We start from the raw sequence: 24,442 nt of genomic DNA, 5'->3' as shown, positions 1-24,442 counted from the left end.
ATTTGACCTATTTTAAAGTGAGAAATATTGACATGAAAGCAAAAATTGTGTATCCAAGGCTAAATTATATAGACACCTATCCAACATTAATGTAACCATAACATTCTTAATAGCCCACAGAACAGAAAAAAATGTGCTTCAACCTTGCGCATAACCCAACCGGTGTCCACTGCTTGATATCCGATGGTCCATGCATGCTCACGAGACTTTCCACGACACTGTTGCTACCAGATTACGCAAGTCTGGTGATTTTTTACATATATTTCCATATATATATATATATGGATATATATATATATATATATATATATATATATATATAGGAAATGCACATTATTACGTCTTCTCTGACTTTCCATATATTTTCCCACACCAGTTCCCCATCAGCTTTGGTGGATGGCGGGTTACCCTGCAGCTCCCTTTCGGTTGACTTCAGAGACTCGACTCACTTCTCAACCTCATTCATTCTTGTGATCAAGGTGGAACGTTTCGCCTCCATAGACATGATTGCCCAACATATTGCCATGTTGGTCGAGATTTTTGTTAGTGCTGCATAAATGTTCAAGATAACTTGACCTACATTGTGAGGCTCACTTTCATTATCAACTGGACCCCTGCCATGTAAGAACGTAAGTATTTTTTAATGTCTCCACAGGCTGACGATTTCACATTTTTCAACATCCTGCGCAGTTTAACAAACAAAACTATTATGTTTCTCTCCGGTTAATATTGCTTAATAGGATAATTGTTGTAAATTTTAACTTGACCCACTTTAATGCCTTTATTTACAATTTGGGACTGATGTGTGGTGCACTTCAGGAACTTTCTGAGTTGTCAGTTGAACTCCAAAAAAGAGAATGCTTCAATAATTCATGCACACAAATCCATTCTACAGCAAAAGTGAGTGTTTGACGATATGTCATATGAGCCTGTGTGACACACAGTAATAAGCCAAAGGGCAATGCAAGAGAATTCCTTCCAAGGTGTCACATTGAATATGTGAAAATCAAGTGACAGGATGGTAGACCAAAAGGAGTTTTTTAAGGCTGTTGCAAGGAATGTTGAGAAAAGTTTATTGTGTTCAGACATAACAGGGTACAGCAAGATGATTAAAAGTGTTCTATCCCCAGTATTGGCCTAAAAAAATAGGGGTGTTTTATGGAGAGTGTGAAGTTGATTTCCTTTACAAGTGTTTTCAGATTGACAGTCCCCGAGATGTATTGCGAGCATACAGTGAGTACAAGGACAGACAGGGTACATTCAGGTCTCAAATGAACTGAATTAACCTTTCATGTCCATCAATTCAATTCCCATCTCTAACGCGGAATGCAAATGAGGATTCTCTCAGATGAACTTGATGTGTACGTTGAGCTGTGCCTCGCTTCACATAAAGACAATTTCTACAATGCTCTTTCTAAACCTTGTTGGACCGCCTTTGTGCAAATTTAAACCAGAACCTTACGTTAGATCTTGGATTGCTAAAAGTCATAGAGATGCCACTGGCACATGCTGCAAAGTTCACAGTAGGGAAGAGGATGACAAAAAAGGATTTAAGAAGTTGTGGGCTCTTCTTAAAGATTAGGCTTGGTGAGTGAATAGGAAGAGGAGAGGGGTTCTTATCTCCGTGTCCGCTGCAGCTCCCCACGAATGGTCCGAGTCTGCTACAGCTTACCAGTTTACTGCGCCCTCTTGTGGGCTAAGGAAACAACGTCAATTTAAAAATCAACTGAATTTAACATTTGAATACTAGTTCATATATATTAATTTATATATTTATTTTATTTTAAAAAGTACAATACATTTTCAGGGTTCAGTCAGTACTATTTATTTTTTTGATAAAGTTTAGCACTATTTTACTTTGAGTGTTATTTTTTTATTCAGTATCAATTTAAAAAAACTATCAGTTAAATAAGTTTCACCCTCTGCCCATCTGCCACCTCTGACCTCATCCTCAGCCCAGCAGTTCCCACTGACCAATCTGACCTCTGCCCAGTGGTCGTTACTGACCCGTCAGGATAAAATAGTAATCCACAAAAAATGATTTAATGAATTAAATTCTCTAAAATCAGATTTACATTTCATGGGAAATCACGTTACAATGACTTTACTCTAAAAAGAGATTTAGAAAGTAACTTAAAGAGACCCTTCATTGAAAATAACATTTATAAACCTTGTTTACATGTCCATATGGTGTTTTTTAGATACTAGAAGACATACCATGACTGAAATCAGCAGTCAACGCCATAGCTGAGCATTTTCGCCTTGGAACTGCTGTTTACCAAAGACTATCTCAAAAACACGGATTCAGACAGCCAGGGTTTCATCTCACAAACCTAAGGAACCAATCGCGTCAACTTGCGGGGTGGGGCTTCCATATCAATTGCATATGCTACGGAGATGAAAGGGGTATTAGGAGAAGCCAGGTGTAGAAACATATCTGTATTTTGCAAGACATGTTCTGTTGTCAGATGCCGTTGCGAAAGGACAAATGGTGACCCTTCATGTATTACCAAAGGATCTGAAAATCTGAGATATATGGGTGCAGTGAATTTGGAAAAATCGTTATGTCCCAGCAAAACTTCCAGAGAAAACTCAGGTTTGCAGTAGTCATTTTGCAGAGAACAGTTTTGAAAATTTTACCCTAAAACAGATGGGTTTTCCACTAAACTTATATTGAAGCTCAACGCAGTTCCATCAATTTATTCAAGGGACACAGTGAGCGGTGCAGGGGTGAGTGGACTAATTTGCATATTCAAAGTCCACGGATACTAAATGAGGCAAATGTTTAGAATTATATCTAAGCCATTTTAAGGCATGAAGGGATTATTTTCATGGAAAAAGTATTTTACATATGTAATTTTGATTAACAAAATGGGGTTTTTGTGGTTAAACCAGTGACTGGAGAGGGACATTAAAAGTAAAGTTTTATTTTTTTACTTTTAGTTGGACTACATTTCCCGGTATGCACCTTTTCGATTACACTCACCTGCCCTCCATCTTCCACAGCTGTTCCCTGTTCCCTCATTATTCATCTGTGTATATATACCCTCTTGTTTCCTTCACTCATGATTGGTTCTTGTATGTTTGTAAGCAAGTTAGTATATGAATATGACATACCTAGTTAGCCAGCAAATGTTATTTTACTGGATAAGCATTAGGGGTATAAATTGCAAATTTCATCACGATACAATCTTGGATACAATATCGGTTCTCTTAACCAGCGATGTGATCTTTGCCGATACATCAAAATCTGTGGCAATGCGATTTCGATTAGATTCAGGGGTCTGTGATCGACAGTAAAATATTATGTGCCTATTTAACACAACCAATTACATTTATTATCTCACTGTGGCAGGGCGGAGGGTGGGGCCAGGTCATGATCATACACACCCGGTCCCTTATCAGGCTTATCAGGAGAGAGAGATAGTTTACGGACATGTCCATCGTGTGTGTGTGTGTCTTTTGGTTTAAGTTATTCATTAAACTATTATTTATACTGTCAAGCCGGTTCTCGCCTCCTCCTTCCCATTGAACTCCTTTACACTGGTGCCAAAACCCGGGAAGGAGGAGGGATACGCCGTAGTAGAGTTCTCGCCACTACCGTCCACCCCAACGGAGCAGCCGTGGCCATCTGCCGGGGGACGAGGAGCCCGGCCGCCTGGAAGAGGACAACGGCCGCCAACCGTGAGGGGAGAAGGGGCTCCTAACCGGCCGCCTGGAGCGGTCAGGGCCGCTGCCAGGAGCGGAGGAGACCTCTTCTGTTCCCCGAGAAAGCCAGGGGATGGAGTACTGCCTCCGATCCGCCCAGAGAGGCACGGCTGTCGTCCGTTAGAGGGTGGAGGAGTGGCCGAGGAACAAGCTACGGCGTATCGGAGAACTGGCGAGTAAGTGTTTTTTTTTTTATCTCTCTCTCCTCTCTCTCTCTCTCTCACTTAATTATTTCAGTTGCCCTCCCCTTGTCCCCTCCCTCGCCCAGGTAGACGGCGATGACCTGCTGGCAGACGGGGCAAGAGGCACAACCCTCCCCAGGGAAGGGGGGGGGGGGTGTACATCATGCCGGGGCTCCCCAGCCTGAGAGAACGAGGGAGGAATGTGGCAGGGCGGAGGGCGGGGCTGGGTCGTGATCATACACACCCGGTCCCTTATCAGGCTAATCAAGCCTCCGAGAGTATTAAAGGCCGACTGCAGAGGATTGTGCGGGAGAGAGAGATAGTTTACGGACATGTCCGTCATGTGTGTGTTTGTCTTTTAAGTTTAACATTAAAACTATTATTTATATTTTCAAGCCGGTTCTCGCCTCCTCCTTTCCATTGAACTCCTTTACACTCACATGTGCAACCAAAATATAATTTGAATATATTAATGTGCTGTATGAAAAGTGCAAATCCAGTATCCACATTGGGACAGGGATGCATCGATCCGATACCTGGATCGGTATCGGCTCCGATATTGAAGCTTTAAACAAATCGGGTATCAGTCCGACGAGCCCGATCCAAATCCGACACTATGTGTTAGTCATGTTAATTACTGTCAAGCTCCAAAAATGACTAGTTCATATGACTCGTGCATTTTATTCAAAGCCACTTGAAGATGTGCGATAGCTCTGTGAATCACAAAAGGCTGTGTTTTATAAGTAAATATATAAAATGCACACGCAGCTCCAGCGCTTTACTGAATGGCGCTGCACACACACTCGTGGCTATTTTTAGCCTTCACTTTTAGCCTTTTTTAGCACTACTCAAAAACAGCATCTCAGATGTAGATGCTCAATAGTTCGGTTCACTTATAATATGCATTTAGAACGGCACAGGAGGTTCATTTTACCAGAATTTGAATAGGAAGCAAATTCAACTACTGTGAACTTTCCTACAAACAGACACATACAGGACTTCCTGGAGAGTTCAGAATGTCAAAATAAAATCATGAGGGTTTAAAAGTTAAACGTGCATGATTGATATATATTACTATTATTATTATTATTATTATTATTAGTTTACTAATGATAATAACACTTAAGTTGAATGAGTTCCACAAATTAACTGTGTGAAAGAAAAGTGAACTGATGTCTTACAACTAAATTGAACAAAGAAGAGATCTAAATCCTTTAAAGTCCAGATGCAAGTTGAAAAATGTTTCAAAAAAAAAATTGTTCTTTTCTACTGATACTGGAATTACTGTTAATTTTGCTGCTACATTATCCAGTATACTAGTTTAAATAGTCTTTCTTAATAGGCTGTATATTTATATTGAAATAATGTGTACCGGTAGTTAAAAGTTTGTGTTTCTTTACATATTAAAAAGTACTCCCAATAAGTTCCACACAATAATGTAAAGATATTCTAAACTGAAAAAAACAACACTGGTATCCAATCGGGAATGGTATCGGCCAATACTGAGATTTCCGATATTGAAATCGGAGGAGAAAAAGTGGTATCTGTGCATTCTTAGTTAATACAGAACAATTAATGATATACAGTAAGAAATAAAGTCACACATACAAGTGATCATCAATTGTTTGATGGCAGCTCATTGCCTTGTGGAATGACGTAAACACTACAGTGACAATTTGTCATCTTTACAAAGGTCAAGCAAATCTTTTAATCCAAAAAATGTACATACCCATGACAGGAGAGTATGTGCTGTCTGTGTTTTTTCTTGGCTACAACTTTCACAATTGTATTGAAAAATTCTATTGAGGTTACTGTTATAATTTTTAGAAAGGGTGTTGATGTGTAGATGTGAAAAGTCTAGTAATAGATGCTTGTGCAGAGCAGGTGTTTTCTCTTTCTCTCGTCAGGCTCCGTGCACATCCGTGTCCCACTTGAGAAGCATATTTGGTGCTTATAAAGCGAGATGAATATTATAAGGTTGCTGCATCGCCTGACGGAAATGCAAATGGAAGTGGCTGGAATGAGAATGTATAAATAAAGGCACATCTTAAAAAAAATCAAAATCGATTTACTCGTGAAATCAATGACATTGCATCGCTGGTGAATTGATCGATGCATTGATCCAGATTAATGGATCGCTGCAACCCCTAATAAGCATAAACTGCCATTATTTTATTTTTTTAAGAATATTGTAGAAATATGTAATCAGTGACAACACTATTTTTAAAACTTACAATATTTTAAATATTCAGAATTATTCATTATCACAGAATTATATATAATATAATATTTATATTCTGGTGTCACCATTATAAAAATCAGCCCCTGTGCTCGGCTGATTTTTAGTCCCACTCCACCCCTTAAGAATAATTTTCCACAATTATTTTTGATAAGCTTTACAAGTTAAGGAAACGAACAGTTTTGCATATGTCTTAAAAGTAATTCAAAATATAAACTAACTAATCTTTTCTTGATTCTGGCTTTGTATAATGTATCAAGAGAGTGTCAAATCATAAATTCAGTATCGTGAACCGAATAGTTACTCCCTTAATCAAATGTTTTTAATAAATACATTTGAATAAAATACAGGAAATAAAATGTCTCTTTTTTATCCAACTAATCTATTAAGTGAATAAATAATCGAAAACTATAGATTAGCAAAATATTCGTAAATTGCAGCCCTAAATTTCATCTTTACAATCACTCGTTAGTGACTCTTCAGCCATCAATAAATGCAAACGGACGTACATATGAACATAATTCACATTTTAAGTGTATATGTGCTGTACATAAATCCTATTTTTTTTTTAAATATGTGTAACACTAGTAACGTTCTTAAAAGTAGTTAAATTAATTAAAAGTTAGTAACCGTAATCTGATTACAAGAATTAAAAATGTAAAGTGTTACACTACTTCTGACTAAAAAAGTAAATATATTTAAGTATATCTATTGCTCGTCGTGGTGACGAGGTTTATAGTAGATTAGTGTCACTGAATGGCTGGATGTCTGAGTGGTGTCTGCAGAATAAAATAGGATTTATAGACAATTGGAAAAGTTTTTGGGGTAGACCTGACCTGCTAAAGAGAGACAGACTCCATCCCTCCTGTAACGATTGAGTAGCGAGGCAGACGAGGAGATGCGGATCCAAATGCGGTTTGACTTTATTAAATAAACAAGCTAGTAAACACAAAGGAACAACCCTCAATGGGGAAATAAAACATAAAACTGAAACACGGGCACGATAAAACAAAACAGAGAACTCAGGCAGGGAACACATACCAGGCTAATAACAAACAATGATAGACAAGGACTGAACCAAAAACCAGGGTATAAATACATGAACATAGGAAAAAGGGGCCAATGAACAAACAGAACTCCAACAAGATAACAAGGGAATAAACAGAGGCAAATGGCAAATTAACGAGGGCAGGTGCACACAATGAACGGTGAACACGAAAGCTGACAAGGAGACTATTGAGCTAAACAAGGGAAACTTGTTTAAACTAAGGAGTTACAAAGGTGACAAAAATGACAAACAAAGGGCAACGGTGAGACAAGACATGGTAATCATTACAGAGTCCCCCCTTAAAGGAGCGGATTCCAGACGCTCAAAAGTAACATCACATAAAACAAGAACAAATGTCCATTGACTGGGGGGGGAAGCTTGTGGTGGGCAGACAGACCACGGGGGGCAACGAAGGGCAGACAGGCAATCCAGGGGGCAACGAGGGGCAGACAGACAGGCAGTCCAAGGGGGCAACGAGGGGCAATGAGACGATCCACGAGGGCACAAAGGGAAATGAGACAGTCCACGGGGCCAATTAGGCAGTCCCTGGGGGCACAAAGGGACAGGTTTGGGGGGCCAGGGAGGTATCGACCGGGCAGGGACAGGTTTAGATGGCCCGGGGGCTGGCCATAAGGCAAGGGCCGGCTCAGGGGGCCTAGGAGGAGGCCACAGGACAGAGGCCGGTTTTGGTGGCCTGGGAGATGGCCGTGGGCCAAGGGCCGTACAGGGGACCTGGGACGTGGCCACAGGACAGAGGCCGGTTTTGGTGGCCTAGGAGATGGCCATGGGGCAAGGACCGGTTCAGGAGGTCTGGGAGCTGGCCACAGGGCGAGGATAGGTTCAGGAGGCTTGGGACCTGGCCGCAGGGCAAGGACAGGTGCAGGAGGTCTGGGAGCTGACCTCAGGGCAAGGGCAGGCTCAGGTGGCCTGGTAGCTGGCCATAGGGCAAGGGCAGGTTCAGGAGGCGGAGCCGGGGAAGGAGCCGGAGGCGGGGCCGAGGGAGGCTTGGAAGGCCGAGCCGGGAGAGGCGGAGCCGGAAAGGAACTAGGAGGCGTCGGAGGCGAGGCTGAGGGAGGCTTCGGAGGCGGAGCCGGGAGGGGCGCCGGAGGCGAGGCTGAGGGAGGCTCCGGAGACGGAGCCGAGGGTGGCTCTTGTGGCGGGGCCGAGGGAGGTGGCGCCGTAGGAGGTTCTTCAGGCGGTGAGTTGGAAGGCTTCAGAGGCGGAGCCGAGGAAGGTGGCGCTATAGGAGCCTCTAGAGGCGAGGCCCTAGGAGTCTCTGGAGGCGGAGCCACGGGAGGCTGAGCCGTAGGAGGCTCGGGAGGCGGAGCCATGGGAGGCTGAGCCGTAGGAGGTTCGGGAGGCGGAGCCGTGGGAGGCTCGGGAGGTGGAGCCGTGGGAGGCTCGGGAGGCGGAGCCGTAGGAGGCTCGGGAGGCGGAGCCGTAGAAGGCTTGAGAGGCTTGAGGGGCGGAGCCCTGGAAATCTCAGAGGGCGGAGCTCTGGAAAGCTCAGGAAGCTTGGAAGGCGGGGCTCTGGAAAGCCCGGAAGGCGGAGCTCTGGAAAGCTCGGAAGGCGGAGCTCTGGAAAGCTCGGGAAACTCGGAAGGCGGAGCTCTGGAAAGCTCGGGAAACTCGGGAGGCGGAGCTCTGGAAGACTCGAGAGACTTGAGAGACTTGGGAGGCGGAGCCCTGGAAGGCTCAAGAGGCTTGAGAGGTGGAGCCCTAGGAGGCTCGAGAGACTTGAGAGGCGGAACCCTGGAAGACTCGGGAGGAGGAGCCCTGGAAGTCTCGGGAGGAGGAGCCCTGGAAGACTCGAGAGACTTGAGAGACTTGGGAGGCGGAGCCCTGGAAGGCTCGAGAGGCTTGAGAGGCGGAGCCCTGGAAGGCTCGGGAGGAGGAGCCCTGGAAGGCTCGAGAGGAGGAGCCCTGGAAGTCTCGAGAGGCGCTGGCTCTAGGACGGGCACGACCACTGGCGCTGGCTCTTGGACGGTCATGGCTACTGGCGCCGGCTCTTGGACGGTCACGGCTACTGGCGCCGGCTCTTGGATGGTCATGGCTACTGGCGCCGGCTCTTGGACGGTCACGGCTACTGGCGCCGGCTCTTGGACGGTCACGGCTACAGGCGCTGGCTCAGGGACGGTCGAGGCTACAGGCGCTGGCTCAGGGATGGTCGAGGCTACAGGCGCTGGCACAAGGATATCTGAGGCTACAGGCACTGGCTCATTGACGTTTGAGGCTATCGGCACTGGCTCATTGACGTTTGAGGCTATCGGCACTGGCTCACTGACGTCTGAGGCTACAGGCGCAGGCTCGCGGATGGTTGAGGGCTCAGGCTCGCTCACAGTGACATGTGTGGGCTCTTGCTCGCTCACAGTGACATGCGTGGGCTCTGGCTTGCAGACCGAGGCAGGCGCGGGCCGGGAGGCGGAAGCCCGTCTTCTCCTCCTCCTCTGGGCAGACGAAGATGAATGCGCTGGCTCGTGGAGGGCGACTGGCGTAGGGATGGGCTCGCTGACAGGTGGAACTGGCGTGACGGGAAGAGCCAAGGGCGAGCTGAAGGTCGCCACCACGGGAGGTGAGGCAGGGTTCTCCTCTGCCACATACACCGTGAGTGACGAGCCGCTGACCAGCAGAGCCTCTTCCACCATCTCCTCCAAAGTCCAGCCGAGTGTCGCCGGTGGCAACCGCTCCCTTAGTGAGGCATTCAGATTTCCCCGAAAGAAAGATGCCAGGTTTAAGTCCGGGAAGTCGGAGACAAACATCAGCTCGAGGAAGTCCTGGACGTGGTCCTCAATCGGTCGGTCCCCTTGCTTCAAGCAGAGCAGCTGGTAGTTGGCCTGTTGGACCGCTGGATCCATTGTATTGGTCTATCGTTCCGTAACGATTGAGCAGCGAGGCAGACGAGGAGATGCGGATCCAAATGCGGTTTGACTTTATTAAATAAACAAGCTAGTAAACACAAAGGAACAACCCTCAATGGGGAAATAAAACATAAAACTGAAACACGGGCACGATAAAACAAAACAGAGAACTCAGGCAGGGAACACATACCAGGCTAACAACAAACAACGATAGACAAGGACTGAACCAAAAACCAGGGTATAAATACATGAACATAGGAAAAAGGGGCCAATGAACAAACAGAACTCCAACAAGATAACAAGGGAATAAACAGAGGCAAATGGCAAATTAACGAGGGCAGGTGCAAACAATGAACGGTGAACACGAAAGCTGACAAGGAGACTATGGAGCTAAACAAGGGACAAAAGTGAAAACTAAGGAGTTACAAAGGTGACAAAAATGACAAACAAAGGGCAACGGTGAGACAAGACACGGTAATCATTACACCTCCAGGGAAGGTGCCGCTCTCCTCTCTAGTAATTTGGCTCATAGGCTTAATAATGATATTAATTGACTAAATGGGGCCCAGGTCAGGAAGCAGACAAACTGGTTAATCCGAACGTCTGCTAGCTGCCTTGAGACGTCACACAGGTCACATAAACTACAACACATAGAGACTGTATCACCTAGATATCTCATAGAGACTGTGTCTGTTCCACGAACTACGAAACACAACACCCTCACTAAATCATTTAGAAAAAATTTGATTAAGGTCAAACTTGAACAAAACAAACAAATTAAAAATGTACATCATATAAAAATAGGGCTACTAAACATTAGATCTCTTTCTACCAAAGCACTAATTGTCAATGAAATGATTACAGATCATAGATTGAATGCGCTCTGTTTGACTGAAACCTGGCTTAAACCGGATGAATATATTAGTTTAAATGAATCTACTCCCCCAGGTTATTGTTATAAACATGAGCCTCGTCTGAAGGGTAGAGGAGGAGGTGTTGCTACAATTTACAGTGAAGTTTTTGGTGTTACTCAGAGGACAGGATATAAATGTAAGTCTTTTGAACTAATAATGCTTAAGGTGACACCGTCAAATACAAATATAAATAAAAATTCTCTGTCTACCTTTACCCTTGTTACAGTGTATCGATCACCTGGGCCTTATTCAGATTTCCTTAGTGAATTTGCAAATTTTTTATCAGATCTTGTAGTTACTGTAGATAGAGCCTTAATTGTTGGTGACTTCAACATTCACATAGATAATGAAAATGATACTTTGGGATTAGCATTTATCGATATTCTCAACTCTCTTGGAGTCAGACAAAATGTAACAGGACCAACTCATCGCCATAATCATACGCTATATTTAATTCTTTCATATGGAGTTGATGTTGATAATATAGAAATTCTGCAGCAGAGCGATGACATCTCGGATCATTACCTCGTCTCTTGCATGCTGCAATCAGCTAATGTTACTCAATCTACACCACGCTATCGTTCAGGTAGAACTATTCTTTCGACCACTAAAGATAGCTTCACTAATACTCTTCCAGATCTATCTCATATACTCAATAAACCCCAAAGCCCAGAAGAACTTGATGAAATAACAAAAATGTTTAATGCAGTCTTCTCTAGCACCCTTGATGTTGTCGCCCCACTTCGATTAAAGAAAATTAAAAAAATAAGCCCTGCACCATGGTACAATGATCACACTCATGCTCTCAAGAGAGCAGCTCGGAAAATGGAGCGCATGTGGAAAAATACAAAATTAGAAGTATTTCAGGGTGCATGGAAGGATAGTGTCTGTAGCTACAAACACGCACTCAAAGCTGCCAGGTCAGCATATTTTAGTAAACTCATAGAAAATAACCACAACAATCCTAGATGTTTATTCAGTACTGTGGCTAAATTGGTTAGGAATAAAGCCTCAACCGAACCAGATATTACGTCACAGCTCAAGAGTAATGACTTCATGAATTTCTTCACAGATAAAATTGAAATAATCAGAAATAAAATTGGAATTATGCAATCATCTGTCATAGCACCTCAGCAAACAGTGTCGAATAATTTCCCTCATGTGCTACTTCAATCATAGGTCATGAAGAGCTAACAAAACTTATCGAAACATCAAAAGCCACAACTTGTTTGTTAGATCCTAACCAACTAAGCTCTTAAAAGAGGTATCTCCTGTAATATCAGAACCTCTTCTTAATATCATTAACTCCTCGCTATGCTTAGGACATGTCCCAAGAAACTTTAAAATGGCAATTATCAAACCGCTAATTAAGAAGCCACAACTTAATCCTGGAGAACTTTCTAATTATAGACCGATTTCAAATCTCCCGTTTATGTCAAAAATACTAGAAAAGGTAGTATCCTCCCAAATATGTTCATTTCTACAGAGAAATAGTATATATATGAAGAATTTCAATCAGGATTTAGGCCTCATCACAGTACAGAGACTGCACTTATCAGAGTTACAAATGACTGGCTCTTATCATCTGATCGCGGCTGCATTTCTCTTCTAGTGCTTTTAGATCTTAGTGCTGCATTCGACACGATAGATCACGACATTCTCTTGAATAGGCTAGAGAATTATGTTGGAATTTATGGAGTGGAATTAGCATGGTTTAGGTCATATTTAGCAGACCGCTACCGCTTTGTCTATGTAAATGAGGAATTGTCAAACCAAACAAAATTAAAATATGGAGTGCCACAGGGATCAATTTAGGGCCTCTGCTTTTCTCAATGTATATGCTTCCCCTGGGAGATATTATCAGGAATCGTGGAATAAGTTTCCACTGCTATGCTGACGATACACAACTTTATATTTTTTCAAAACCTGATGAGATTTCACAATTCTCAAAATTAGCAGAGTGTATTAATGAAATAAAAGATTGGATGGCCAGAAATTTCCTTCTACTCAATTCTGACAAAACAGAGGTTCTAATTATTGGACCAAAAAACTCTAAAAATAAGCCACTAAAATATAATTTGGCTCTAGATGGATGTACTGTTACATCATCTTCAACAGCGAAGAACTTAGGTGTTATATTTGATACCAATCTGTCCTTTGAAAATCAAATTACAAATGTATGTAGAACAGTATTCTTCCACCTAAGAAATATTGCTAAATTAAGGCATATGTTCTCGGTTGCTGATGCCGAAAAACTAATTCATACGTTCATGACCTCAAGACTAGATTATTGTAATGCATTACTGGGAGGATGTCCAGCAAGATCAATAAATAAACTTCAATTGGTTCAAAATGCAGCAGCCAGAGTGCTGACGAGAACCAAGAAATATGATCATATTAGCCCCATTTTATCATCGTTACATTGGCTACCTGTTAAATTCCGTATTGATTTTAAAATTCTGTTAACTACGTACAAAGCTTTGAATGGTCTAGCTCACGCAGTACTTAAGTGATCTTCTACCACGCTATATTCCAACACATTCATTAAGATCGCAAAATTCTGGCCTATTAATAGTTCCTAGAATATCAAAATCCACTAAAGGAGGAAGATCCTTTTCATATTTGGCTCCTAAACTATGGAATAGTCTCCCAAACACTGTTCGAGATGCAGACACACTCTCTCAGTTTAAGTCTAGACTAAAGACTCATCTATTTAGCCAGGCATACACCTAATTTATCCTCCAACACACAATTAGGCTGCTTTAGTTGGGTCTGCCGGAACCAGAAACCAGAAACATTGAGCATGATCTCTAACTCTGCAATAAATTAAATGGCATCTACGCTTACATCTTTTTATTTGTTCCCCTGTCTCAACCTCGGGACTCCTATCCTGAGGTCACCAGAACCGGCTGGATCCAGCACCATTCCTGCTTCATGTTGGACTCCAATGCTACATGTCACTGAATGATGATGACTAAATGCAGCCAGTGCCAGCCAAACATCACTTCAATCTATTATGACGGACTTCAGAGGATGAAATGATGCCAACTCCAACCTGCATCACCTCGGTCTATTTATGGACTACGATCTTGAAATGAAATGCTTAGACTAACTATTGCCAACAAAAGCCTTCATCAGCCAATTAACAAGGACAATTGCATCTATGTGAACTTCTGCAATTAATCAAGATGGACTTCAAAGACTTTGGTCATTAATCTTACAGTTCAAACACAATCGATGTTTAATCACTGACCCTTAACACTTAGTTTAATAATTTTAAACCATGATTTTACCTATACATAATTAATATTTACATTACATTCATAATGTTAGCCAGAGGGGAACTGGCCCCCACAGTGAGTCTGGTTTCTCCCAAGGTTATTTTTCTCCATTAATCTACATTTTATGGAGTTTTGTGTTCCTTGTCACAGTCGCCTACAGCTTGCTCACTGGGGTTATTAATACAATTATCATTTAATTATTTTTAAACACTATTAAAAATGTTATTTTATCTAGATTACACAATGATGATTAATCGACTTTATAGACATTACAGTTTTATCGTCTGTTAATGCTGATATTCTGTAAAGCTGCTTTGAAACGATGTGTGTTGTGAAAGGCGCTATACAAATAAAATTGACTTGACTTAAGTTACAAAGTTATTAGTTATCACATAACACCCAACACTGCTAACAACACCCTTTATTCATCATATTTACAATATTACATGGTTTTGCGTGCCTCCCTGCTTCAGTTTTGGTTCACTTGATGCTTCAAAACATCAACCATTGTGCCTGTACCGAAGCAAGCTATAATCACATGCTTAAATGACTGGCGTCCTGTTGCTCTGACCCCCATCATCAGCAAATGCTTCGAGAGGTTAATCAGAGATCACATCTGCTCTGTTCTGCCCCCCTCTTTGGACCCATTGCAGTTTGCCTACCGCAACAACCGCTCCACTGATGATGCCATTGCATCTACAATACACACTGCTCTCTCCCACCTGGAAAAAAGGAACACATATGTGAGAATGCTGTTTGTAGACTACAGCTCAGCATTCAACACCATAGTGCCCTCCAAGCTTGATGAGAAACTCCGGGCTCTGGGCTTAAACAGCTCGCTGTGCAGCTGGATCCTGGATTTCCTGTCAGGCAGACGTCAGGTGGTTAGAATGGGCAGCAACACCTCCTCATCACTGACCCTCAACACTGGAGCCCGCAGGGCTGTGTTCTCAGCCCACTCCTGTATTCCCTGTACACACATGACTGTGTGGCAACACATAGCTCCAATGCCATCATTAAGTTTGCTGACGATACGACGGTGGTAGGTCTGATCACTGACAATGATGAAAGAGCCTACAGAGAGGAGGTGCACACTCTGACACGCTGGTGTCAGGAGCACAACCTCTCCCTCAACGTCAGTAAAACCAAGGAGCTTGTTGTGGACTTCAGGAAGAAAGACGGAGAACACAGCCCCATCACCATCAATGGAGCACCGGTGGAGAGAGTCAGCAGCTTCAAGTTCCTCGGTGTCCACATTACTGAGGAACTCACATGGTCCGTCCACACTGAGGCCGTTGTGAAGAAGGCTCACCAGCGCCTCTTCTTCCTGAGACGGCTGAGGAAGTTTGGAATGAACCACCACATCCTCACACGGTTCTACACCAGCACTGTAGAGAGCATCCTGACTGGCTGCATCACCGCCTGGTACGGCAATAGCACCGCAGCACAACTGCAAAGCCCTGCAAAGGGTGGTGCGAACTGCCAGGAACATCATCGGAGGTGAGCTTCCTCCCTCCAGGACATATACACCAGGCGGTGTGTGAAAAAGCTCGGAGGATCATCAGAGACTCCAGCCATCCGAGTCATGGGCTGTTCTCACTGCTACCATCAGGCAGGCGGTATCGCAGCATCAGGACCCGCACCAGCCGACTACATGATAGCTTTTTCCCCAAGCAATCAGACTGTTGAACTCTTGATCTATCAGGATCAATAATTAGCACTGCACTTTATTAATCTATAATCTCACACTGGACTGTCAACATATTCTCCTCAATACAACTGCTATATATATATATATACACATATATATTTCATATACTCCCACTTATTGTATTGTATTGTATATTCTGTTCTATATTCTGCATTGTATATAATTATTGTGTTGTGTAAGTATGTGTACATCTGATTTGTAAATTGTTTTGTGTAAGTATGTGTACATTTGATATGTAAATTGTTTTGTGTAAGTATGTTGTTTATTGTAATTGGTATATGTCTCGTCACTGTCATGACTGCTATGTTGCTCGGAACTGCACACAAGAATTTCACCTACTGTTGCACTTGTGTACATGGTAGTGTGACAATAAAGTGATTTGATTTGATTGATTTGACTAGTAGTAGATTTTAAAAGAGCACAGCACAATTAACAATCGTTTATTCATGTTAAAGAACAAAATAATTTGTATGTAATGCACAGACATAATCATTCATTCCATCTAGTATATACTGCCAGTTATAAAGTCAATCATTTTACATGCTTAGATCAGAATCAGGATCTTACCTCCATTCCCAAGAGTTGTTCCTCCCTTGGGTGAGTGAACAGTAATTCATATAGTCGGTAGTGCTGGAAAAGACTGTTTATATGGTATAGAAGAAGAGAAACTCAGTTTAGAAGACCTGTCATACTGTGAGAATTGTTATTGATCAAAAATTTTAGAATACCCACACATCATTTATGAACCTATAATTTGTAACTGTGTAATTATAGTCATTGCTTATGTATATTGACTGATAAATTTGGCAAATGGTTTTGTCCAATGCGTCTGGTTATAAATGTATGTATTATCTGGGAATCAAACCCATGACCTTCCAGCAGTTGAACCAAATTACCAAAATAGTAACAACCCAAAATACTCTGCCTGCACTGAAATTCAAATGATGTTCTTTGAATAACAAGTCTTTTAGAAAAAGAAGGTGTGTATCTTGTTCAGTAAAGGAGGAAAATGGAAATGTATTATTTAATTAAATATTGAGGGAATCTAAAGATGAATTAAACTCAAGCACTAATGAGCTCTCTGAATTTAAATCTGGCAAAGGGAGCGTCCCTGAGGCTTTTAAGTAAGCACAGACATCAAACACAATCATCTACACACTGTGTGTCATTTTACAGATTACAGCACTGTTCATTCATTTTCCTTTTTGTGTTCAAAAAAACGGACAAATTTCCATGCTTGTTATGCGCCACTAGTCCGCATGCTTCACAATACTTTGCTTTATGAATAATGCATTACATTAATTATGAAGGCCATAAAAGGATCATGCTGGTTGTCTAATGGCAAAGCAGCATCTTGCATCTATTCATCATGTGCAAAGGGGAGCGAATGACTTAATTAATATTCAACATATACAAAATACACACATACTGTACACTTAATGATAATTACAGTGTATTTGAGAAGAAATTATTTAAAAGAAGGATGTGACAATGTCAGACAAACCTGGTCTTGAAGTAATCTGCGATGGCTCTGATTTGATCAGCATCAAATAAATGACTGGTATCAGCCTCTGTTGATGGTAACAGTCTGGTAGAAAGCAATGTCTGGGTAAATGCCTTGAAATTATCAGCAAATGATAACTGTCTATCTGAAATGAAAAACAAACAGGCATAGTCTTTTCAAGCAGTGTAAATCTGAATGGATGTTCAACAACAGAGCTCAGCAATCAGATTAAATGGAGAGCAAACAAATACTTTTAGGCTTCATTCAAACTGCTGCTGAATGTGGCCCAAATCTGACATTTTCACTCACATGTGACACAGATCTTTTAATTGGATGACAGTGTGAACAGCCGCAAGCTCACTGAATCAGATATTTTCAACAGCCAGGTCGCATGTGTGTTCTTAAAAAAAAATGTTATTACATCATTTTTTTACATCAGTCTAAATCAACATTGACATTTATCATTTGCATATTTGCTTTACCCCATCTATGTGTATGCTATTGTTTAAAACACTAATTGTGAGTCATATCTTAACTTCAGTCCTTTTTTAAGGGAAGAAAATAAAATGACAGGCTTCAAGAATTGGGTTTGGCAATTTGTTTAAATTACACACGTAAATAGTCAAATATGTGCATGAATGGATTGTGGTCACCCACACAGAAAGCAGTTTCTTTATTTCACAAACTGAATCAAAATGTGAATGCAAGCTGGTCAATGTAATATATTTAAGCAATATCACACGAGGAAGAGTACGATATGGCCCTACATCAGGTAATTACAGCAGTACTGATGCAGGGCAATATAGCACGATTGCGAGTGTGATATTGCTTATAACATTTCAATGAACAAGTCAATAAAACGTAAAAATGTAAGAAAAACTGAGTACGGTCATAAAAACACATTTGTGTATGGAACTACTTTCTTAAGTGACGGATCAGAATCTGCCGTTGCTGATTCAAACCAAATGATGCGTCCAAGCCTTCGTTAGTAATTCAAAAATGTCACTTTAGAAATAGGCTTGTGCAGTTTCTAACAAGTTATGGATAAACAGTAAATATTTGTAAAATAATGTACCCTAATATAAAGTAAAGAATCCAGTCATATCAGAAGTGAAATAAAAGCTGGTTTATTTTACATGGAACTGATTTGCCTCCAGGGTCTGTGTAACACAGTTAAAGGATGGGAAAGGAGGAGACGAGAACCGGCTTGTCGACATAAATGATAATTTAATTAAAACTGAACTAAAACCAAAAGACAACATAAACACACACACATGACGGACATGCCCGTAATTCTCTCTCTCGCTTGAACCATCGTCACCAGCCGCCTTTATCCCTCGCGCGCCTCATCAGGCCGATTGGGGACCGGGCGCGCGATATTCCGACCCGGCCCCGCCCCCCTCCGCTCCACAGTCTGCCATGTTGAGATAACATAATATACATGTTGAGATAATATAATATCCATGTTGAGATAAAATAATAAGAGAATACTATCCTCTTTTTCTTTTTATATTGTCAAGTAATTGTTGTAAAAGTGCTCCCTATTCTAAAGACACTTTAGCTCACAGTATAAAATTATCATGTCTGACTGCCAATAGGGTATTTATAAAAAGGCCTCGTAACCGCAAGCTATTACTTTTGCAAGATGTTGCATCCACGCCACTAGGTGTCAGTATAAGTCCAAGATGGTATCCGTCAGCGCAACATAAACAAAACAATTACTGACACTGAGTTCAGAATACTATTACACTACTCGATCTGCTTCTGCTCTGCAATATCTGTCTATGGCAGAAAATAGTTGTATAATAGTATGCAATTCCAAACTCAGCTTCAGTGCATATTTAAGTTCAAAACTTTTCTGAGAAAAAGGCGCCAGTAATCTCACATGTGTCTCCTCTAGATTTCCAAAAGAGATCTCAAGATACCTGGAGATAGCCAAGTCTGCCATCAAAAGTCTGGAATTTCAATGGAAACATTTCTCACCAAATACTTCCAAAACCAAATTGTCAATCAAAATTCATTTTACAGCTCTATACATTTACTATATGTCAACTCTTCGTTCACTGAAAACCTTAATAAGGTTTTATAAATATTATGAAATATTTAATAAAGATATTAATGAAATAAGTGTCCTGAGATATCGCACCGGACTCTGTGACAGCTGTTATATTATTGATGCTCTTGTCAATCATTTTGATCGTTCTCATTTGAAGCGGATCATTGAGGCTACTGTATGATTCATAATATTTTTCAGTTGAGGGCACTATTATGCCAATTTTGTATTTGACAGCAAACAATGCTGCTCTTTTGGAGTTATCTTTGGAGGGCGGGGTTTTGGAATGACGGGGCATGGCTAATTCAATGGCTCAGTCACGTGGAAGCTTCAGAAAGCTAAAATTGCTTACAGCACCTTTAATAACAACAATATAAATGTCCCCATATGTTCCCTTTGACCAAGAAAACACAATTAAGTAATTCAAGTGCAAGGCATTTTGGGTATTCTCATAGCCTCATTTGGTATTCAATAGCTCGAGTTTACAATTAAAATCTTAAGGAGACATTTAAGATTAAAGAAGTTCAAGCAAGGGCGAAGATTTGGCTAAAAGAAATGTTGATTTTGAAGGAATCAACCTACTTTTTATGTTGTCAAGTGATTGTTGTAAAAGTGCCATGACAAATGAGATTTGCTGACAAGTGAACTTCATCTCTTTGGCCCACCAAAATCCATTGGCAAAATAATCCAACAGCGCTGCTTCTTTCAAACATGTTTGGTGGTTTTTGAAATCAGGTATATCCTCAAACTGTCTAAAAAGGAAAGAAAGTTCAATAAACAATAATTGGATTTATATATATTTGTGTTAATAATATGTAATATAATAAATATATAAATAAATAATATAAAATAACATGTAATATTGCACTCAGTTGCCCTTTTTCTATGTGACAAAAAAACAAAACATTTGAGTTAAGGGTTTTCTTAACTTAAAGGGATAGTTCACCTAAACAAATAAAAAATAAGTCATTGTCTACTCACCCTTGAGTTGTTATAACCCCATTTGACTTTCTTTATTTTCTTAACACAAAGGGAGAAATTGTGAAAAAAAAAATTGTGCTCAGTGATGTCACACAATGGCAGTTTCTGGTGACCACCTCTTCAATCTTCAAAAGGATGCAAAAGTATCATTCAGAAGTCTAAATTATTCCATGAGACTCACGATTGTTATAAAAGCATACGATGAGTTTTGGTGAGAAACATACTGAAATCGAATGTATTATTTAGTAAAACTGCGGACAGATCGTTAATCACCTCTGCGCGTTGATGACGAGACTGCATGAGAGCGGCAGTTCACGCAGCCTCCCCCTCGCGACATGGGGCGTTCAAGCGAAAAATCAACAGAACACAACACAGCTGCACACAAACCAAAGAACCAAACTTACTAAATATGTCTGATGTGATTGTAGTAGGAGAATAGATGCATTTCTAAGCCCAGCCTCATTTGTTTGAAACAGGGTACTCAATCAAACAGAGAGAGATGGAGGAGGTGGGACTCTACGTCTCCTCTCCTCCATTCTGAACAGGTGAGCATTTGTGACAGACCTACGACTGAAAAGAACGATACCTCAGGGAAAACATTCTTGGCCAAAATCAAGTAGTTTTTAATTGGCAAGTGAGATGCTGGCTTCAATATACTGTTATTAGAAAATGTTTGGACTGGTGCCAGTTCATAGCGCCAGACAGGGTTTCCAGGTGCAATGCCGAAAATAGAAACCAAGCGATTGACAAAATGTACCGTTGCTAGTTGCTAAAGGTTAGGACACTTTGTGACTGTACCTGCCTTCAGCCTCCTCTGTCTATCTCAGTTTGATTGAGAACTCTGTTTCAAATAAATAAGGCTGGGCATAGAAATGCATCTATACTCTGACTACAGACTCATCAGACATATTTAGAAAATTCTGTTCTCTGGTTTGTGTGCAGCTGTGGTGGACGGTGGACCTGTCTTTAGATAAACAAAACTTATTTTGGCTTGAATGCCCCATGTTGTGCAGTCTCATCATAAACGCGCAGAGGAGAGTAACGGTCGGTCAAGTGTTTCACTAAATAATACATTAGATTTCAGTTTGTTTCTCACCAAAGCTCATCATATGCTTTTATAACAATCGTGAGTCTCATGGAATAATTTATTAGACTTCTGATTTATACGCATGTGTCCTTTTGAAGCTTGAAGGGAAGGTCACCATAAACTGCCATTGTGTGACATCACTGAGCACAATTTTTTTTTTTTCACAATTCCTCCTTTTGTGTTAAGAAAAAGAAAGAAAATCAAATGGGGTATACATACACTGGGTTGAATAGACAATGACTGCACTTTCATTTGGGGTGAACTATCCCTTTAAGAGGCTTGCTGCGACTGGGCCAAAGAACATTCTTATTAAATGATTGGTATTTTTTCGATGATTGCAATGCACTTACAACTGAACTTGGTCCACTGGCAGGTTGAGCATCATTTTAATTTGGTCATATTCTACAAGTTCCCACTGAGGTAAAGATATCGCCATTTCCTTGAATATGACATGATACTATTACTGTACAATATAATATATAAAGAAGAGACTGAGGCTAGTTGTTACACTTTTTAAGTCACTTAATTTCTCTGGGTAGGCCTACTATACGACATACTGTACCGTAAGTCTTGGCTAAAAACAAGCTATTTCAACGCAAACTAAAATAGCTGTTTGTTTCAGTACAAACCAACAAAACACCCCTAGTTGAAATAAGCATTGGTTCAATTGAACTACTGACTAAAACACTAGCTGCAGAGAGAGCAATTGTGACAATTCCCCGTGTGACATCTAGCCCCGATCTGTCGAGTCATTCACTTTATCATTCTGCAATATTGTAAAAAGCAAGTGAAAGATTAAATCCGTTGTTTACATACTTTGAGCAGCGAATAGTCTTGATCTCCTTCGTTCTTTGAGTTTTCAGCAGATCTGACTATTCCAGACATTATTGTTGCCCAGACTGTTGCCCAGGTAACAACCGCGGGCGGGTGTGTCCACGCGCGCATGTGAGTGAAGTGCGGTCAGAGCCCTTCTACCAAGAGCCTTCAAACCTAGCAAATCAATTCATAACGCGGCTGTCACTGGTGAGAAGTTTTGTTAATGGATGTCTATGGAGAAGTTGCTTGAGTGCTGAAAAATCTGCCTTTGTAAGGAAACAGCTCATCACTTAATGAATTGACCGCCTGTCCACTAATCTTCAACATGTTTTAAACAAAAAAATTATTTTGTAATGAACTACGTGTCAGAGAAGGATTGTGACTAGCAAGGGCCCAGTGGCTTTTAGGGCCCCCTTGGTCCAATTATCTTTTAAAGTTGAGATCTGTGCAATCGATTTTCATTGATTTAAGTTTCTTTAAAAAACCCTTTCTGTTATTTACAGTAAGATTAATTCAAACACACAGCAGGGACGTGGTAAAGAAACCGCTCAACAGAAACACATTAGCTGAATGGCCACTGTTCTTAAAGAGATAGTATCATTTTAACTTTTGCTGTACATAATGTAAACTCAATGTAAATACCACAAATTATGCATACAAAATGCATATTTACATGCATCTTGCCATAAGAAATGATAAAATATTTTAACAAAAAACACTTTGAATATTTATGAATTTAACAAATACAGTGGGCTCCTACAGGATCTATGCAAGGGTTTGGTAAAATTCGCCAAAGTGTTTCAGCAGTTCTGGCTCAGTCTTAACTCATCTGGATGATGGGGTGCGTTCCATTCAGAAGTGATCATACCTATACCCTATTTCCTTCAAGACTTTACCGTCTATTGTGAGAGCTTTTGAATGGCTCAAAAATAGTGGTCATGTGGTCATTTTTTGGGGAAATTCTGTTTGGAATGACCGCCCAGCTTGGCTACCAATATTATTCTGCCATCGAAAAGTCCTGCGAAGGCATGATTTAAGCCTTTTGAAAGTGTCCTAAAATCACCTAGACTACATTACATTGACAGAATATTTAAATAAGTCTATTTTGGAATGTTTGTGATTTCAAACTTCAGCTCTAAAAACTTACACATAAGCCCTTTAATCTGCTCTTTATACATATTGTTAAACCTGTAAATATTTCTAACATCTTCAAGCATTTATAACTATTTTAAACTTTCAGACAAGGTTTTTTAAGATCAATGTTTGTCTTGACATCTAGTTTAATCAGTACTTTTGAACCACACAAAGTAAAATATCAATATAGAATTTTTACCAACCACCTAAGTTATTTTTTGTAATGTAGGGCAAACATGTAGTTATAGAAAAGAAATAAGTTTTTGTTTTGTTCATACTGACATCACATCCAAATAACAGACTCTTTCCATGGAAGTCTAGACTGAACAAATCTCTCTATGTAGATCCTTGCAAGCCTTTCATAGGTACAGTAGTTTGTTTTACTCAGTTTTGCCCTGGCTTGGTTGATGTGTAAATACATATGCTGGTCCAACCCTCAATCCAAACAAGACCTGTGTTCATGGTCACACACAGTTCTTATATAGGGTCTCATTTTTCAAAAGTTGCCACACCATTAAAAGAGAGGTTTACAGGGCATGCTTGATGTTATAACGACTTCAGCACTTCCAATGAGCAAACCCCTTGTATCTAAATTTTAGGGCTATTTAAGTTGTTGTTATCGGTTTGTGCTAATGAGTGGATCCTGGCCCTGCATCAAATTCTTCTGCTCCTGCTAATAGTGGGGATGTGGCTGCTGCCAATTGCTGGGGAGCTCACCAGAGATGAAATGTTTCAGTTATTGCTCATCTTTGTGGGTATAGTTGCAGATATCAGTTAAACACTGTCTGATGTGAAGTGAGATGATTTGTTTGTCTTTTTTGTTGTATAACCTTTTTATCTCTGGGAAAATGAGATTTAAAAGGGCATTTATATTAAAATCTTTATATTTATTATTATTTCTTAAATAATGAATAAGGCAAGGCAAG

The 24,442-nt window shown here is 40.8% G+C and overlaps 1 protein-coding gene across 1 annotated transcript in view; it reads right to left on the bottom strand.

Annotated features, from left to right (window-relative positions):
• The window catches only part of cabcoco1 (ciliary associated calcium binding coiled-coil 1), a 44,999-nt gene extending 22,484 nt beyond the window's left edge, over positions 1-22,515 (bottom strand). The window contains exons 1-5 of the mRNA XM_052113163.1: positions 22,383-22,515; positions 21,917-22,005; positions 20,081-20,250; positions 17,446-17,590; positions 16,509-16,581 (exon numbers count right to left, since the gene is read on the bottom strand). Of these exons, the coding sequence (XP_051969123.1) occupies positions 16,509-16,581; positions 17,446-17,590; positions 20,081-20,250; positions 21,917-22,005; positions 22,383-22,511 (606 nt within the window). The 5' untranslated portion in view covers positions 22,512-22,515. The remainder of the gene's footprint in view (positions 1-16,508; positions 16,582-17,445; positions 17,591-20,080; positions 20,251-21,916; positions 22,006-22,382) is intronic.
• Positions 22,516-24,442: the final 1,927 nt, after the last annotated feature.

Source organism: Xyrauchen texanus, chromosome 40, assembly GCF_025860055.1.
Source record: "Xyrauchen texanus isolate HMW12.3.18 chromosome 40, RBS_HiC_50CHRs, whole genome shotgun sequence".
In the NCBI taxonomy this organism is placed as follows: domain Eukaryota; kingdom Metazoa; phylum Chordata; class Actinopteri; order Cypriniformes; family Catostomidae; genus Xyrauchen; species Xyrauchen texanus.
This window is presented reverse-complemented; position numbering and strand designations above follow the sequence as displayed.